This window comes from Malania oleifera, chromosome 8 (genome assembly GCF_029873635.1).
Source record: "Malania oleifera isolate guangnan ecotype guangnan chromosome 8, ASM2987363v1, whole genome shotgun sequence".
Taxonomy (NCBI): Eukaryota; Viridiplantae; Streptophyta; class Magnoliopsida; order Santalales; family Ximeniaceae; genus Malania; species Malania oleifera.
The window spans coordinates 102678159-102697588 of record NC_080424.1 but is presented as its reverse complement, the minus strand read 5'-3'; the positions used below and the strand labels follow the sequence as shown (position 1 = coordinate 102697588).

Sequence of the window (19430 nt, the reverse complement as noted above, 5' to 3'; positions counted from 1 at the left end):
GGTGCATGTTGCCAGTTGTGAAACCATTTGCTTTAGTTAAATTATAAATATTTTTTAATTATTAAATAATTGGTCCCCCCCCCCCCCCCATCCCCCAACCCCTCCTTACTTTAAAATTATAACCCTTGTGATATTAATTAGTTGCTTATTAATTAGCATTTGAACATTTGATTTAATAATTAATAATTAATCATATAAGATATGTTAAATTGATGGGAAAACATTATTAATAAATTTTTAAAAAATAGAAATTATTTTAGAAATAAATTTCTATAGTGATGGTGATAGACATTAGATTTAATAGAAATAAATTTTAAATATCTTGAAAATTGAGTACTAGCTTATACCATTTAGTAAGACATTTTACTTAGAAAAATAAATTATGTTATCCTCCAAAAAGAAAAAGTACAAACACCATCATTGCAATAAATTTCTTGCAAACATTATTGCAATTTATGTGTGTCAAGGAAATGATAAAATAATTAATTTTTGAAATTTTATTGGGTTGCTGCTGTAAATTAATGAAGAGGTGTTAATTTCTTAAAATCAAAAATCATATATCATGTTTGAGAGAGAGAGAGAGGACAGATGATTTATAAATGTGTGAAGCAATGCATTTGCTAAGCAAATATTTGCTTGATTTCAATGACATTTGAATAAAGATAACATCTGAACTGATTCATTAAAAAGTGAATAAGTTATACATTAGAGTGTTTGGTTTGAGTTTTGAATTTTCTTAAAACTCCTTGATAAAATTAAACATGAAAACATGTGTGAATTAAATTAGATATTTCTTTTCCAAGTAATTACATTAAAATAATAAATTTTTCTTTTGTATAATATAAATTATATTATTTTTATTTATGATTATCAAATAAATATTAAAAAAAAAAAAAGACGTCCCAAGCCATAAGGCTTCTTGCTTTACGAGGCTAAGGGGAGGGTCGTCACAGTGTACACAACCTCACCCCTACTTTTACTTTTTTTTATGATTATTAATTAAAAGAAAAATATTATTTATGTTAAATTAAAATTTTGAACTTATTTATGCAATTAAGGGAAGTGGATAAGCCAAGGCTTGCATGTATTTATGCATAAGAGTTAATTAAATGTTAAAAAAATTCTTAAAACTTTAAGAAAAATTTGAAATTTTTGAAATGTTATGTTATTATCTTTTTGCCAATGTTAGGATTTTTGCCCTATTTTTATTTTTATTTTTTTAAATGACATGTAGCTGTGTCTAGCGATATGGCAAGCTCTCTCGCTCTCGATCTGCGCGCGCAATCTCTTCCTTTAAACGTTATCCCCTTCATTCCCCGCGCCAGCATTGCATGCATTCAATGCACCAAACCTCCCATTCTCCTCCATCTACACCAGCTGGTATGCCCTATAAATACAAACCCTCTCATCTCCCAAGTATCAATCACTTCTCTCACTTTCTCTTCTATTCAATTCATCCCCACCGCCGTTCCTTTCTTCTTCATATTCTTTCCAAACTACAGCCCAGGCAAATTCTTCATCTTAATTTCGAGCTTGCTAGCTACCCAGCTATGGCTTTTTCCAAGACTTTAATCCTCATCAATGCTCTGCTCCTCCTCTCTCTTCTTGTTGCTGCAGCTCCTGACCTCCATAATCTTACGGTATAATTGACATTTCAATATCTAACTTATCCCTCTCTATCCGTGTATATCTATCTATCTTAAACCATTTCTCCTGATACTCACCATCAAATAACCATTTCTGATCGGCTTGAATTTTGAATATGACCACTTTTATCACAAATTATGATTAAGGGTTAAACAAAATCATTTTATTTTTTTAATTAACAGTGCTGGTGCTTTAGCCAGACAGCACTCTCCTCTTATTTAATTTTATCCCCCTTCAAATAAAACGAATTCATTTCGTGTCGATCTGTTTAATTAATTACCAGTGAAATTATCAATGCCTATTTTCATTTCACAGTTTCTAAATTTAAAATCGTTCGATCAGAGGGTAAGAATGCATGGGAGTGTGTGTATGTGTATTATATATATATGTAATATATAATTTGGTTTCATTGATTTGCAGAATAGCAACAATCCTACAGACTCTTCTCTGGTGGGACCTAGCATAGGTAATTTCGCATTCATCCATTTATTAATTTGGTTTGACTCTGTTTAATTAATTTAATTTCAACCTGCTGTTTTGATTCCGACCCGGCAGATTGCGGGGCGGCATGCGCTGCCAGGTGCCGGTTATCGTCGAGGCCGAATCTGTGCAAGAGAGCCTGCGGAACTTGCTGCACCCGTTGCAACTGCGTCCCTCCCGGTACTTCGGGTAACCTCGACACCTGTCCCTGCTACGCCAACATGAAAACTCACGGCAACAAGCGCAAATGCCCTTAGATGTCACTCCCATTTCACCTCGTCACTGCCGAACTGATAAAATATCACGGCGCCGCCGCCGGCCCGTGCCTTTGCTTTCTACCGTGTACTGTACCCAGCTGGATATTTAGTTTTGAGAAATGGCTTACAAATAAATTTTTCATTGTTGTTTATTTTAATCGTTTTTTTTTTTTTTTGTAATTTCAGTATATGAAAATATATATTTCTTTACTTAGTATTAAAGTCCATGTTGAGAATCCCCAGGCCCCCGTTGGAAGCCCAACAAATTGTGTTTTCTAAATTCTACACAGCATGATTTAGAATTTACCAATAAGCGGAAATTATATTAATTTTTGCATTCATTAAAAAAACATGGGTAACCCATATTATGGATATTTACGGAAAAATATACAAATTTAAGTGATATGGTAATATCTTTAAAAATTAAAATTTTTTAATTTTAAATTGTAAAAATCATTTTTTTGTATTTTTTTTCTTTTTGAGACCACTTGAGCTTATACTAGACAAGACCAACTCCCATCCCATAATCTTTTTTCGCCATCGAAAGAAGTGCATTAGCACCCAAAAAATATCATTAACACTATTTATTTTTATTTTGTTACTTACAAAACAAAAATTGAAGTAACATCTTTCATATTTGTGGGTCCATGACAAATGGCAACATGGGAATGATGGGAAAGACAGAATAAAAAAGTCCAATAATTGATAACAAATCCATGTCATCATTATAAAATACTTAATAATTAATCACAAAACCATGTCATCGTGATAAAATGTTTAATGATGCAATTATTCATTTAATCATATATATATATATATATATATATATATGTTATATTAATTGGTAAAAAAAAATTCATATAACCGACCCCACCTAACGAGATTTAAGGTTTAATTTTATTATTTGCTTGTCAAGAAAGATGAGAAAGAAAAAAATATATATATTAAATTTATAAACAAAAATTTGATTTATATTTAATATTTCTAATTTTTAGTCATATTAAAATAATTATTTTTATTTTTATAGTATTTAATAAAAAAATAAAATATAAAAAAAAAATGAGTTTCCTCCTTTATTTTTTTTTTTCTCACGATAAAATTATTGATGCAAATGGACCTAATAATCAGATAAAAAATTTCCATGTAGGAGAGCTCAGTAGAAATTAAATTAAGTCTCCCTCAAACAGTGACAGAAATTGATGTTTTTTGCTCAATTAAAGCGGACAGCAAATTTGTCATTTGGTGTGAAAAATCGTGTAGTCATTTTGGACGACAATTTGTCATTTTGTATGAGAAATAGTGTAGTCAATGGTAATTTTAAAATATCAACATCTTTCTACAATGGAGAGATATTTGTGGGTCCATGACAAATGGCTACATGGGAATGGTGGGAAAGAAAGAATTAATTTGATATATTTTTTATTATTATTTTAAATTTCCTTGATAACAAACATGAGAACTTGAATTTATTTATATTTTTTCTTTTTTTTTCTCTCATATTTTCAAAGTTCCAAATGGGTCTAAGAGTATCAACTTCTAATCAGCATAATCTTTAAGGCTCATTTGAAACTCAAAAAATATTACGAAAGGAAAAGAAAAATATTATGAAATTCTTATTTTCATGTTTGATTATCAAGGAAAAAATAAAATATATATAATAAATCTATAAACAAAAAGTTGATTTGACACATCATTAATATTTAATTTTTTCTAATTTTTTACTTTTTATAGTATTTAATAGAGAAATAAAATATTGATGTATTTTAATTTTATTATTTGATTTATTATCTTAGAAAAGAGCATATATCTTATATTGGATTATGTATACATTAGGTCATTCATTCATGTATCTCATAAAATTCATAAGATTAATTATATAAGTGTATCTTAAAATTAGGAGAGTATCTATTTAATATATATACATCTTATTTATTAAGTGCATAGAGAATGAAATGTTATTTTGTGCCTATAAATAGACCTTTGAAACATTAGCATAATATACCAATCTCTTCTCTTCATTCTTATCATATTACCATTCTTTTGAGTTTAGAGTATTTGACAAGTAAAGAAATGACTGTTTTTTTATGAAACTTTGAACTCTTCCGTTTGTACAGAGTTGGAGATAGTCATACGATTCAAATTGAGTTGTTATATCCTGGGAGAGACAAGTCTTGAGGAGTTCTATTACACCGATTCATGATTTATTAGAATTGGCGTATTCCTAAGAGGGGGTGAATTGAAATTTTAAAACTTCTTCCTAGGTTAAACTAGATATTAACAGTATTTCGCAACCTAAGGTCTTTCTAAACAGATTCTAATACCCACAGTATTCAAAGCATGTATGTGAAAACAATCCAAGACAATAAATATTTAAACATACATGAACTGAATTCAAAGTGCAGAAAATAATGTACGCAAGGAAGAGAAAATGCTTCTTACACAAGTAAAATGTACAACAATTATGCACAATATGCACTCATATATAATATGAAAATAAGCTCAATGTGAGTATGTGATTTTCACAAAAATAATCTTTGAATTAAAATGTGTATAATGAGTTCTCAAAGATTTTATGCCCAGATAAAACTTTTTTCTCCAAAAATATTTTTCTAAATCACATGATGGAGAATCAAGGGTTTTGGTTCAAAGATATTTTTGCAAGCACAAGCGAGTCTTTAAATCTTACAATGGGTATGCAAGACTCACAAGCAAAGAAATAGTTTTTTTTCTCCAAGAACATACATCAATGAATATATATGGAGAAAACTTTGATTTACTCTCAAAAATAAGATATGAAACTTGAATAAGATATGAGAAAAAAGGATTTTGATTTGTAAAGCAAATGCCTAAAGGATGTTTAAAACAAAGTTTTCTTGAAAGATTTTTCAAAGTAATAATGAAGAGAGGATAAAAAAATAAGCTTAAGAAGATGAAAATATGATATAAAAATTTGAGAGAATTTTTTATCTAATCTTCTTGCTAATTTGACCATTGAGACATATTGAGGATTTTCGAGACATATTGGGGATTTTGGAGAAGTTTAGTTAAGTTTAATAAAAATTAACTCCTTTTTAGCTGTGGTAAAAATTGGCCAAACCGAGAGGTTCGGTTGCCCAACGCTTAGGGTTGGTCGCCCAAACACTCACAACAGCTCACAACTATTTTTCCAATTTGGTTGACCGTGACCAATGGTTGGTTGGCTAAGCAAGGCGATTTCTCGAGCTTTCATAGGTTCGGTCGTCCAATGAGTGATTCGATCTGCCAAGATTGAGCTTTAGTCGACTGAGATCAATCTGAACTATCAATTCGGTCGGTGTAAGAAGAAGGAGAAAGACACATTTCAACTTCGGTCGACTGAGGCTTGGTCAAACTGTTGACTCTAACCTATTCAGTCGATCAAGGCATTTATAATGCCAAAGGTTTGGTTGTCCGAAACTTAGTCAAACTTTTGACTTTCTAGCCTACGGTCTGTCTAATCGACTGAGATAATTAATACTAGAAGGGTTCGGTCGACCGGGCTTTTAAATTAAGCTAAAAAATCCAACATCGGTCGATCAAAGTTTTTGCAAACCCTATTTTGAACCTTAAGTTATTTTTAAGAACTTTGTATAAGTTTTAACTTTTAAGTAAAAAAGATTTTGAGTTTAGGCTGGGTCCCTTAAGGTCAGGTTTGGATCTCTATATTTAGATTGTGGTTATTTTGAGCTGTCAATCCATATCATGCATGACATGCAATTATTACAGATCAAAATCAAAAATGCATTTACAATAGAAATTAAATATCTTCAATCTTCTCACTCGTTTGTCTTTATGGAATGCGTAAGATACATATGATCGTGGATTTTCTTCTGACTTCCAAATCCCTTGATCTTATGTGTGCTGAAATTCTGACTCATTCACATACTTAAACATACATAAAATACTGATACTTTGTCAGCATCAAAGCAAAAATTGGACTCAAAAAGTCAACATGAGCTAAATCAAAAAACCGCAGAGGACTTGAATATTTTTAAAGAAAGCGAAATATTATTGTCTCAATTTATTTGTGAATCATATTTATATTTGTACTTTTGTTTATATTTAAGTTTTATTCTATTTATTTTATTAAATTTTCTAATAAAAAATATAATAGAAAATAAGTTTCTGTCATTATTTTATTTTTTCATTTTTGCTCTCACATAAATTATTAATCCAAACCGACCTATTAATTAGTTCCAAAAATTTCCACGCAGGAGAGCAACTAGAAATTAAATTAAGTCTGGCTCAAACAGTGATAGATGTTGATGTTATTTCCTCAATTATTGATGTTCGATCATATCCATCCAGTCAGTTGCATGGCCACTTGCCACATAATTATATCAATTATTTATTTATTTATTTATTATTATGCCTTGCTTCCTAGGTCAGTACAATTAATGTGGGCCGCTTTGAAGCTTAAAAAAATATATATTAGTTAAAAATATATTTTAAAAATATATATTTTTATATTTGGTTATATATTTGAAAAGTAAAGAGAAAAATAAAATATATATACTAAAGCAATAATTAAAAGTTTCAATTTTTTCCTAATTAACATATTATTTTTCTTAAGCCTAAGTTAAAATAAATAAAACTTTATTTTTATGGTTATTTAATGTAAAGACAAAATACAATGAAAAATATATTTTTTCTTCTCATTTACCTTTCTTTTTCTTTTCTTAAACAAAATCATTGACTCAAAAAAAAATGTATATGAATAAAAAATATACATTTTTTTAGTGGTAAGGGTAAATAATTTAGAAATTGAAATACTGTAGGCTTTTTATCATTTGTAAAAATGAGCTATTGTTGTTGTTATTATGAGAAACATATTTAATATATGGGAGATGCAAAATGAAAACTTAACACTTGCATTAAATTTGATTTTGGTTTAACATGAAATAGAATATAAAATTTGATTATATTACATTTCATTATACGAGATATATTTTTTAAGTCTAAAAAACTTATATTGATCTTCATCAATTTAGAGCTCCATTTTCATGAGAATATTTCTTGAACTTAAATTCCAAATAAAAATAAGAATGATATAATTGTAAAATTCAACATAAAGAAGAGTATTTTCATGTCATTTAGAAGCACCAAATAATTAAAAATTATTTATACTTTCTTTCTTAGTATAAAATGCAGATAGATATGATTTGGGGTATAGTTATTGAAGAAAACGTAAATAAATAATTAGGAATTTACGAGCTAGAAGCTAGTTGTCTTATAAATAAAAACAAATATATATCCATTTATACATTCAAAAAATAGTTCTTCAGTCTAATCACATTGATTTAATTTTTAAAAATTAAATGTCCCATTTAACAATTAAATTCTTAATTTTGAGCAATTAATATTTCCTACCTTAAATTTATAATATTCTTATTTAAAATGTATATATCCAAAACGTAATTTAATTTCACATTTATATAAGCTTATTTATTTATTCAAGATAGTGTTAACTCAGTATTTACATAAATTTATTTGTTTCTCAATAAAATAGTGTAATTGTGTGAAAATTAAGCTACAAAATTAGGGTATCAATACTTGTCCAATTTCCTTTTTTCTTATTATATTTGTACGAATGTGTGCTGACGTGGTGTTCCTTAGCATCAAAAAAATCATAGGGGGTGGGCCCAAAAATGATTTATCCGAATATACCATCCCTATGCTATCTTATGACACACGAACTAATGAAATAATTGAAATATAAAATTTCGTACTTTTAAACTTTGAGAGTTTTCTTTTTTAATTGAAAATATTAGAAAAAAGTTCGGGTGAACTTTATTTTTAAAATTGATGCGTACAAAGAAATGTTGAATGGTTTAGCATTTTTAAAATAAAAGATGTTGGACCATCCAGCGACTTTTAATAAAAAATGATTCATCAAGTAGTGTATAATAAAGTAATTAAAATTAAAATAAATTTTTAAAAGTTTAACTAAGTAAATAAATTAGCATGCTGTTTTGCAGATTGATAATTTAAATTACACATATGGGTTGATAAAATATTTTCACATTTTCTTTTAAGCTTTGTTTGGAACTCAAAAAGTAGCAGGAAAAGAAAAGAAAATTAAAAAAAAAAATACATATTTTTACGTTTAGCTATCAAGAAAAGTGAAAAAAAAAATTATCTATATATATATTTATATCAAATTTACTAACAAAATTTTGATTTTATGCATTACTAATATTTAATTTTTCTTAACTTTCAGTCATATTAAAATAAATTTTCATTTTTTGATAGTGTTTACAGAAAAAGAAAAATATAAAAGAAAATCAATACGAATCATTGGCCCCGATTTCTTATTCTTTATTTATGTATACATACACGAAAATTATAGAGTTAATTTAAATTCAATTTATTTAAAATATAAAAAAAAATTATACCATTTTACATTTGCATTTACATATATTCAAATGATAAAAATAATTAAAATTATTTCTAAAGTATATGTTTTTTTCATTATACATATGTTAACTCATTTTTATCTATTCAGTATACGCCCGCAATTCGTTTTTATCTGCCTAATTTATTAATATATATTCTGCATGATTATCAAATTATATATTTAATTTATTTTTTATATTAATAATATTATTAAAATAATATAAAAAATAGTTAAATTACAACATGGCTAATTGATGTGAAAATTATAAATACAATTCAGTAAATAAAAAATTCAAAATCATCAAATTACTATGGGCACCATTTTGAAATTTCAATCTTTTAACTCATTGTGGTATGATACTAACATAAAAATTGACATTATTGATAATGAAATTGTCTACCAAATATACGTCCTATTTAATTACATATATATTTTATTATATATATATATATATTGTTAAGATATTATAGTTATTTAAATTTTTTTCAATTAAATGTGTAAAATTAATTTTTTTTCCTCAAATTTTATAATTCTAATCGATTTTTCTATTATAGTTTGGCTTTTAAGTAGTCATATTCAATGCTTATATATTTTATTATATGATGACTGAGCAACCTTTTTCGTTTTGATGACTCTTTGTGGTTCTTTAAGGCCATGTTTGGAACTTAAAAAATTTTAAGGAAAGGAAAGGAAAATCTAAAAGAATATACCTTTTCATGTTTGGACATCAAGAAAAATAAGAAAGAAAGTAAAAAATACATGAAATTAACAAGTAAAAATATGATTTTACGAATCATTTATATTTGATTTTTCTTAATTTTTAAATATTTAAAAAAAAAACTTTTTTTAATAATATTTGATATAAAGGGAAATATGGTGAAAAATGAGTTTTTATTTTTCTCTTTTTCCTTTCGATTCATTTTTCCAATCAAAATCCTTGATCCAAACATGTTAAAACAATTGCGAGATAAGTGATTTACTTATTCAAGTAATTGTTAGATACCTAGGGAATGTTAATGATATGCCTTACTTTTATATGTTCATTTTATGGTGATAAGTTATTCATTTTACTTGTTATATGTTAAAATAATTATCATAAATGTGCAATTTTTACCATATTCCAAACTTTTGATGTCCTTTAGTAATAAAATTTTATTTTCCCAAATTGAATCCATTGGTTGGCAATTGTCCCAGTATTTTAAGATTAAAATTAACATATCGAATCTTTTCCAATTAAATAATTATGTGTAATTTAATAAGAATTAATACAATTTAAAAATAAGTAAATATATTATATTATATTTTTAGAAAATCAATTACAATTTTTAATTAAAAATAAAAAATTCAAATAATAATAATAATAATCCTAACAGCGAAATATGAAAATAATATGTCAAATAATAAAGTATTGATTTCTCATATAAGGACATGTCATTGCTTCGGTACAATTTGTCAATTTTTGGAACAAGGTGAAGGAGTAACACGTGAGATGGGAGAATAGACAGGTGGCGTAAGGCCGAACAGCTGAGCTAGCTGTAGTCTATAAGGTTGTTCTCTAGTGGCGTAGTGGGGGGGTCACAGCTGTACCCCAACTCAACTCTCAACTCATTTCCAAATTAATGACTTCACAATTATCCATGTTGTGCACTGTACGGTGTACGCTGCTTCCTAAGCCCTTCTCCTTTCCCCCAACTCCAAAATACCATGAGCGGCTCAGGTGAATTAGAATTTTAAAACAAAATAAATTAAAAGGCATAAGTTTAGATAATTTTATATAAAATTTGATATTTTTGATATTATATTTTACTCAAATTAACAAAAATTTAAATTAATTTTTTTATACTAATAATATAATTTAAAACAACACCGATTGAGAGGATAACATTTGTAAAATTATTGACAACAGTAAAACTCCATACTGAAATTTTCAATTCATGATAATTAAAAATTTTAGTATATTAATTTAATTCCATACATACTTGTCAGTAGATTTTTGTGTTGTAAATACAACTATTTTTCACTTAATATTTATAATTTTATATACATGTCAAACATATAATAATAAATCTTTAAATATCAGCAAACAGTTAGACAAACATCCATTTTTCAATATAAAAATCTTATAACATGAACCAAGTAAAATCATTTCAACATATAATTCTTCAAACGATAATAATAAAATTAGATTTTGTTGACCCCAAATTTTTAAATTCAATTTTCTACTTATGATTTCACTGATACGTCAATGGTTGAGCATAAAGAATTTTACGCCTCAATTAGGTGTCCCATAAGTAGGTTAAAAGGGATTGTGAGTCACCGGTCATAAAAATTCCACGAAGTCAATGTGAGCGGAGAAATCAAGGAGAGCATAAATTCAAAACTGTATATCTAAGATTGTGGCGAGTGGCAGAAACAGGGGAGCAGATGGAGAAGGATCCCGCACCAGGTAACACACGTTGCTCCCCCGCATTATCCCCAAATCAAACCCATTTAACATTTTATTTTTCCGCGTTCATACTCAATTCCTCACACTCGATCACATCACCTATAATATTATTGGGCACCAGAACGTTCTCCCCCCGCTTCCACCCGTCCCCTGCTTTTCTCTCTTTATTCATCATTCATACTCTGCCTCTTCTCTTTTCCCCTATAAATAAATACCAATCCTTCCCAACTGCGTGCCTCATCACTTCAATTCATTACCTCCTCGGATCAAACCCCGTACCATACATAAGCACAGGCGCACGCATAAGTCCGCCTTCTTCGTTTTTTCAATCATCTTCGGTCAGAGTTGGCCATGGCCATGCCCAAGGCTCTTCTTCTTGCTTTTCTGCTCGTCTCTGTTTTTCTCTTCCTTCTCGTTCAAGCTGATGAAGCGGTAAATTGATTCTCATATGTCCCTCTCTCTCTCTCTCTCTCTCTCTCTGTATAATCAATCGTACATGAAGGTTCGAGAACAAACGCATGTTTAATCGTGTTGGGAGCTCTTACTTTGGAGCTCACGAGAATTACAAATTTAAGAGTCGAATACTTGAATTTCAAGCTCTCAAATTTGAAATTCTTAAACGCAGGGGAATATTTAATTTGTCTGCTTCAGTGGATCAGTGCACTGCAGACACTATTCTAAGAATTCCCTGTTATTCGTGTAACGTTTGGTTTTAAATGCGACGATTAATGGTTTTATTCTGAATCAATTGGAGAAGGAAATTAAATTAGTTGGTTTTTCGATTTGGAGTTGCAGGTGGTCGGAAACCTCGGACAGAGCTATCCTCCTCATAAAATAGGTACTAATTAATTAATGTATTATCCATTAATTGAATTACTTTTCGGAATAGTTAATAATCATGCATGGGATGGATGAGGTGGATCTATTCATATATGTATATATATATATATATGGTATCAGATTGTGGGGCGGCGTGCGCGGCCAGGTGCCGGTTGGCGTCGAGGCAGCGGATGTGCCACAGGGCGTGCGGGACCTGCTGCGCCCGCTGCAGCTGCGTCCCTCCCGGTACGTCCGGTAACCGAGATGTGTGCCCCTGCTATGCCAAGATGAGAACCCACGGCAACCGCCTCAAGTGCCCTTGAGCTCTCCGACGCCACGTGTATGTCCTACCAATTTTTCACTTCCTGCGATATATGTCCTGTCCTGTCCTTATTAATGTCAAAATGTAATGTGGGTAAAAGTTTGTGAAATAAAAGAAAGAGAGTTATATAGATGTGTTTGTTGGTGGAGAGGGGAGATATGTATAATTGGTCTGACTACATAAATAATAATGGACTTTGTGCCCCATCTTTTGTATAAGCCAAAAGCCTTTAACTATATACCTAAAATATTTGAGTATTTTTAAGTATTAGTGTTTTTTTTTCTTTAGTAAATATTCCATCAAGTGGTCTGATTGCTTCAATCTCTCTCTCTCTCTCTCTCTCTCTCTCTCTCTCTCTCTCTCCCACAGGTATAAAATATATGGTTAGGTCAATATTTAATAAATTTCGGACTTAATCAACATCGTTGTTGTTTTTACTTTTTATTTTTATTTTTTCACACTCATAAAAAAAATTTTAAAAATATACTTATTTATGTTATTAATTTTCTTGTTCCTATTATCGATTTTTAGCTGTTTGCTAAAAAATTAAAAATCAAATTTTATAATTTTCAATTATTTTGACAACCTATTGCTAAAAATTCTAATATTTAATAATAATTTTTTGGATTAAATTATTCATTTTCAATACTTTTAAAATTAAATTATCATATGAATTTAAATATAATTAAAAGAAAAATAGACATAAATTTTAAAGATAACGCTAATTAAAAATACTTTTATTATTTTTGTCTTGTCCAATAAAATTTTAATTATAAAGTAAAATTTGAAGGTAAAACAATTATATAATAAATGGGCATGGTATCAGGGCAATGATTCGTTTAAGAATGCCTTTATTTAAGTAAGAGTGGTTGAAACTCGCAATTAAAGCTTTTGTCTCACATTAAAAAAATATAATAAAAGATGAGTATTTATATATATGGGTATGCCCAAGACTACATAAGCTTAAACTCATGAATTAAATTGGTGCTCAATCATGAACATCAAGTCCACTTGTGAACTAAAATATTTACTTTGAAAGTTATAGATTAGTAGACAATGTTTTTCTGACAAGAATGACACCCCATGATTCAAATTTGGGTTGAAGCTTAGCTTGTATTTAATGTAGCTGACAAAGATATGTTATTGATTTTGAAAAGGCACTCATTGTGAACAAGTATATGTAAATAATGTGTTGGTATTTTTAGACCAACTTTGATAAATTAAAGAGAGTAGAATAATTTGTTAAAAAAAAGCAATTTTTCTTAGAAAAAAAAATAGCTATAAATTAAAAATTATTTGTCAAATATGTTGCCTCTAATTTTTAACTTAAAAAAATGCTTGATTTTTATTTTTATTTTTATTTTTATTTATAAAGAAAGTTCATTGAAAAAAAGGACTATATAATATTATTCAAGGAAAAAGAAGGATAGCATTTAATCAATATTTTTCCCACATTTATTCTAAAAATTTATTCAATCTTCAAATTATTTTTAATTATAATATTTATAATTAAACATTGTGTGCACATTTATATTTTAACTCTTAATATATTTTTTTAAAGAAAAAATAAGTAATTTTAACTCAAATTTGTGTAATATAATATGTCTTCGAAAAAAAATAGTAAAATTAACTATGAAAGCCGTCACCTTTATAGTAATTATTATAGGCCATCAATATAGAACCATTTTACTATTTTCTCAAACTCATCACCCTTGATTTTATGTGCTACACCAATCCATAATAACATTTTGCAAAACTAAAAGGAATTATACATGGCAGGCCCAGCGGCCCATAAGTGCGGCCCATTTTATACAAGGGCAAATAAAATTGCTGAAATGGATTTTAAATAAAACTGTGACATAATCGGGTTAAGTTGTAGCGTCTTTAGACTAGCTTTTTTAATGAATGAATGTCTAAAATTAAGTTTGAGACATTTTAAACAACTTGAGGCAAGATCGATCCCATTAAATTTTTTTATTGAACTTTAAAAAGAATCTAAAATTGTCGATTGCTACAAAAAAAATAATTTAATTCATTTAAACATAATTTTAATATTTTAATTTGTGTTTTACTATTTTATGTCATTAAAATAAGGTATAACTCGTGAATTAGTTGCTCATTTGTAGCCCAAGTAACATGGTATACTCTAATTACTTACATAATCTCGGCCCAAGAGAGACCTCAAATTTTGATGGGCTTGAACCCATCTGATCACGCCCACGTGGATTGTTGCAAATGGGCCCGAGCGTGCACGTGAGAGGCCGAGGGCTGACTCCTGACTGCCAGATTATCTTTCGTTTCTCTTTATTTCTTATTTGAAAATATTTTCCAAATATTATTGTTTATTTATTTTTTTATTTTTCTACGACAAATATCATTATTTGTTTACAACTAATGGGGTGCACAGTGCACTCACATTACGTTGGCCGTGAATTCTGTTTTTCTTTATTTTATTTTTTTATTAAAATATTCATATTAATTTATGGAAAGAAAAGCTATTTTGAACCGCAATAATTTTTTAATGAAATTAAAATTTATTTGAGTTTGTATCTTATTAGTTATAAATATATAGTTACTAGTTAATAAATTATATTTTTAAAATGATCCATATACTGAATTTTGTTTTATAGCAAGAAAATTTTTTTTATAAATTACCCAAACATCTTTCATAAGGGAAATTTTATAGTAGTATAAAATTAGGAATTGTGCTTGAACTTGTGCTTTCTAATTAAGATTTTTTACTATTTAAAAGTAGAAGCACACCCACAAATACAAAAAAAAAAAAAAAAAAATACATTTATAATATAAGAGGTCGTTTGGTATCATTGTCAAAAATTAGAAAAATAAAAACTAGAAACAAAACCAAAACCCAGAAAAATAAATTAGAGGATGAAAACTAGCAACCTATTTGACTAATATTTATAAAATTAATATAAATTGAAATTTAATAAAAAAAAATGTTCATTTTCATCTTTAAATAAACTAATATTGTAAAAATATGATAAAAATAATAAATTTATAATTAATACACATTAAAAAAATTGCTACAACAAAAATAAAATATATTATAATTATTTTACTTAACCGTTTTACTTTCAAATTTTACTTTACAATAAAATTTTTATTAGATACTACAATTGAAAAATAGTAAAATTATTTTTTAATTGGCTTTATTATTTTTTTAAAAAAAATTATGCATATTTTATTTTAATTATATTTAGCTTTATATAATCATTTATTTTTAATTTTAATTTAAAAGTGTATAAAATAAATAATATAATCCAAAAAACTACATTTGGATATTAATATTTATGCCAACAAGTTGACAAAACAACTGAAAATCATAAAATTTGTTTTTTAGTTTTTTGACAAATAACCAAAAATTGGCAATAGAAACAAAAACTAATGACGTAATCAAAAACATTTTTATAATATGTTTCTTCACTATGAAGAAATGGAAACAAAAAATAGAAATAGTAACGAAACCAAGTAGGTCCTAAACTTGTTTATCCTTTATTTTATTTTCAATTAAACTTTGCACTGCTAGCGATTTAGATAAATTTTTAAAAATTAATAATAATAATAATAATAATAATAATAATAATAATAATAGAATTAATTATCATGACTTTAAATATTATGACAATAGAAAATAAAAGTATGATGAAGAAAGTAAACATCACCTGTGAAAAAATTAAAATGGTTAAGAAAGTAATTTCACATTAAAACATAATTAGTTGGTACATGTGGGGCGTGTGAAAGTTTTATCTTTAGTTTTCATTTTGAAAAATTAAACGTAGTATAATTAATAGTTACTTTCCATTAAGGTTAGTTTTTGTTAGATTACCACTCTACTTAAAAGTTTAAACTTTAACACTCTCCCGCATGTGCAACCCGATAGCACGTGGAGAGATAAATAAATGATAAATAACACCACAGAATAAAGGTGGGCAGAAAGACTAGAAGTTAGGACCTCTGGTAACCAGAACTGTGATACCATATTAGACTACCACTTTATCTAAAAAAAACTGCACGTGGAGATGAGTGTTAAAGTTTGATGTACATTGTTGGCCCACAACTTAATAGCTTAAGTTTTTAAGTAAAGTGGTAATCAAACATGGTATCAGAGTCGACGATTCGTAACTCTAGGTGAGCGACATTGTAAAAGTTGAGACGTGAAACTAATTCTCCGTACGTGCTAACAGTTGGAGGATGATCAAGTGTGTGACTGAGGCTAGTGTTCATCTAGGCTTGGAAGATGGATCCGAATAAGATCAAAACATGGGAGGTAGGATTGTCTTGGAGGCATGTGGAATGCAATCCAAGACACGTAAGACGCGGTGGTAAGGTTCACTTAAGCAACTGTTGGATAAATGAACTTACTCAATAAGGGAGACAGTTTCCATTTATGGAGAGCAGTTAAAACTCACGAGTGAAGAGGAGATTGTTAAAAATTTCACTTGTAAGTTAGTCTCATATTGAAATAATTGAGTGGTAAATGAGTGTTTATATACATAGTGGGTTCAAAACCCAAAAGACTTAAACTTTTGGGTAAAATTGGTGCTTACCCATGTGTCTCAAGTCCATCCATGAACTCCTCTAGTACTGACAAGTGATACCAACATCAAATGAAATAAGATTATTCATAGCTCACAAAAAATTATTTTGTCAAATTAAAATTATTAGTTGAGAAAATGAACTCATTCAAATATTTACATTTAAAAACAAGAATCGTCTACGACCATGGCCTAATAATCAAACTTAGATGAATGAAGTCATAGTCCATTGCAAGTTCATCATTCCATGCCAAGTATGCTAACATATATAGTCCAAATGTATAAAGTTATTTGTTCATCAACAAAATGAAATAATATTAGTTTCTTAAATAGAATAATGCCGCCGGCCGGTTTCCATAATTGAAACAATTAGATTGTGAAAGATAAATCTTTGTTCATGTGCCTAGTCAAATATTTTAATAATTTAGATAAATAAGCATGCATTTAATATATAAAACACAACGTACTAAAAATAATCCAGACAAATAGTTTATTCGTGTTGAATGCATTTAAATGAAGTGAATGAATTTATGAACGTAAATTTTAAATCTTAAATTTAGTTTTGAATGAATTTGGATAAATATCAATACTCATTCAAATCTAATATAAATTCAAATCAAAAGTCTCACAAAACATAGGGTTAAGTCATTTTTTTAAAGTACACATTTTAAGACTTAAATTTAAAATAAACCTATTTGGGAGAATGAATTTCAAGCCTTACATTTGGATATGGATGAATTTGAATAGAGTTTAATCTAATTTTGTATTATATTTTGTCTAAATTGAAGGGGAGTTTAGGCGCAACCATAAGGTTATCGCCTTGTGACCTAGATATCACAGGTTCAAGACATGAAAACAGTCTCGTACAAAAATGTAATATAAGACTGTGTACTTTAGACTCATTATGATATGCCCCTTCCTCAAACCCATCATACGCGGGAGCTTTGTGTACCGGAAAGTCCTTTTTATTTTGTTTAAATCCACACGAGTTCAAATCTAAGATTTTACCAAAACATAAGGTCAGTACAAATGCATATATTCTATTTAAATTCATACAAATTTAAATACAAGATTTTGAATTTTATGCTTTCAAATGTAAGGTTATAGGTTTCAACATGCGTGTGAAAATTTTAATATTAAATAATTTTTTATAAACAATTGGAAACAAGTTACATTATCTCAAAACAGTAGCCCAGGTATAATGATCAAAGCATGCACTCTTGACCTCAGGAAATTTACATCCTATAATTCACACGCAAATTTACTCCAGATAATATTTATGCAAGGCTCTATTATGAGTATTTGGGAATTGAGATTCACAAAATTATTCAAGAAAGAAAAAAATACATATCATTATATCACAATCCAGAAGACCTTCAACCATATGAACAGAAAAAAAAGAAAAAAGCTGCCCCCGGGCTCAGGTGGCAAGGGATCTGCGATGGGCTGCTTAACAATATAAATCCGAATTCAATTCCTGTGTCACTGAGTAAAAATCTGAATTTACCTCCTGCGTTGACTGTGAAGCCAGATAGCGTGAGCGAGGGATTAGTCTGAGTATCTCATGACGTCACCAATAATCATATATCATGGATGAGTCGAGGGGGTAAAAAAAAAAAACAAACTGCTGGGACGCCCATAGTGACAACTTTTGTGAAGGACATAATTAATAGTTTTCATTTATAGAACATCCTAAAGTATTCCAACTCAAGAGTTCATCATTATTTGCTTTGACAAAATAAAACCCCCAATTCAAGTAATCCTTCACCATTGACTGCCATTATTTTTTATTAAAATTTTTTAAAAAATAATATTATTAAATACAGTCTTTATTAACTTTTTACTAGAAAACTTGAATTTTCTTTCAACTATCACTCTATTAGATTCAATATTTAGTACGCTAGAATTCAAGTTGAATGAAAAAAAAAATTATATAATAAATATGTAAAATAATTAATATATGTTCTATTTTATATTTGGTGATCGCTTGATCTGTCAAAATATGATACGCGACTTAAAGAGTACATGAAAATCTTAGCTAAAAGAGTTGAAAAGGAATTTAATTTAGCAATGAAGGTATAAATCAAATATTAGATTTTTGACATTAACAAAGGAGGGATAGATGCCCTCATTTGTGCTTGAGACTTATAAAATATTTGTTAAGGTAATTTTGAAACTACTATTCATTGCAAGCTTGTGACGTCATGAGCATATATGGTGGATCAGCGAAGCACCACTCAAACTTTGTGTGAGCCTTTGCTCGTTTACCACTTTTAACCTACAATAAATACGACTTAAATAATTTTAATTATGTAAAAGTCTTTATACAAGATAACCTAATTGTTGGAGTGTCAAGCTTGAAAAAAGAAGAATCCAGACCGTCCATTTTGAAAGAGATCCAGCGACTGTTTTTTTATTTGTTATGGGGGCATTGATGTAATTTGATTTTTATTAATTGTACATAGAAAAGAAAATAACAGGGACGGGT

General features: G+C 28.4%; 2 protein-coding genes across 2 annotated transcripts; both read left to right on the top strand.

The window, feature by feature from the left end:
• Positions 1 to 1329: 1329 nt before the first annotated feature.
• Positions 1330 to 2620, top strand: LOC131161413 (snakin-2-like). Its single transcript, XM_058117161.1, has 3 exons — positions 1330 to 1640; positions 2068 to 2113; positions 2203 to 2620. Exons 1-3 carry the CDS (start codon positions 1332 to 1334, stop codon positions 2382 to 2384), a joined length of 537 nt encoding a protein of 178 aa, XP_057973144.1. The 5' UTR covers positions 1330 to 1331; the 3' UTR covers positions 2385 to 2620.
• An 8580-nt stretch (positions 2621 to 11200) lies between these two features.
• Positions 11201 to 12604, top strand: LOC131161412 (snakin-2-like). Its single transcript, XM_058117160.1, has 3 exons — positions 11201 to 11677; positions 12041 to 12083; positions 12206 to 12604. The coding sequence occupies exons 1-3, from the start codon at positions 11597 to 11599 to the stop codon at positions 12385 to 12387; spliced, it is 306 nt and encodes a 101-aa protein (XP_057973143.1). The 5' UTR covers positions 11201 to 11596; the 3' UTR covers positions 12388 to 12604.
• The last annotated feature ends 6826 nt before the right edge of the window (positions 12605 to 19430 follow it).

Excerpts from the sequence above, each read along its gene's own strand:
- LOC131161413 (XM_058117161.1), top strand. The coding sequence starts at position 1,332 with ATGCATTCAATGCACCAAACCTCCCATTCTCCTCCATCTACACCAGCT. Across the intron at positions 1,641-2,067 it reads CTGACCTCCATAATCTTACG|AATAGCAACAATCCTACAGA; the intron begins GTATAATTGACA and ends ATTGATTTGCAG. Across the intron at positions 2,114-2,202 it reads TCTGGTGGGACCTAGCATAG|ATTGCGGGGCGGCATGCGCT; the intron begins GTAATTTCGCAT and ends CCGACCCGGCAG.
- LOC131161412 (XM_058117160.1), top strand. The coding sequence starts at position 11,597 with ATGGCCATGCCCAAGGCTCTTCTTCTTGCTTTTCTGCTCGTCTCTGTT. Across the intron at positions 11,678-12,040 it reads TCGTTCAAGCTGATGAAGCG|GTGGTCGGAAACCTCGGACA; the intron begins GTAAATTGATTC and ends TTGGAGTTGCAG. Across the intron at positions 12,084-12,205 it reads CTATCCTCCTCATAAAATAG|ATTGTGGGGCGGCGTGCGCG; the intron begins GTACTAATTAAT and ends ATATGGTATCAG.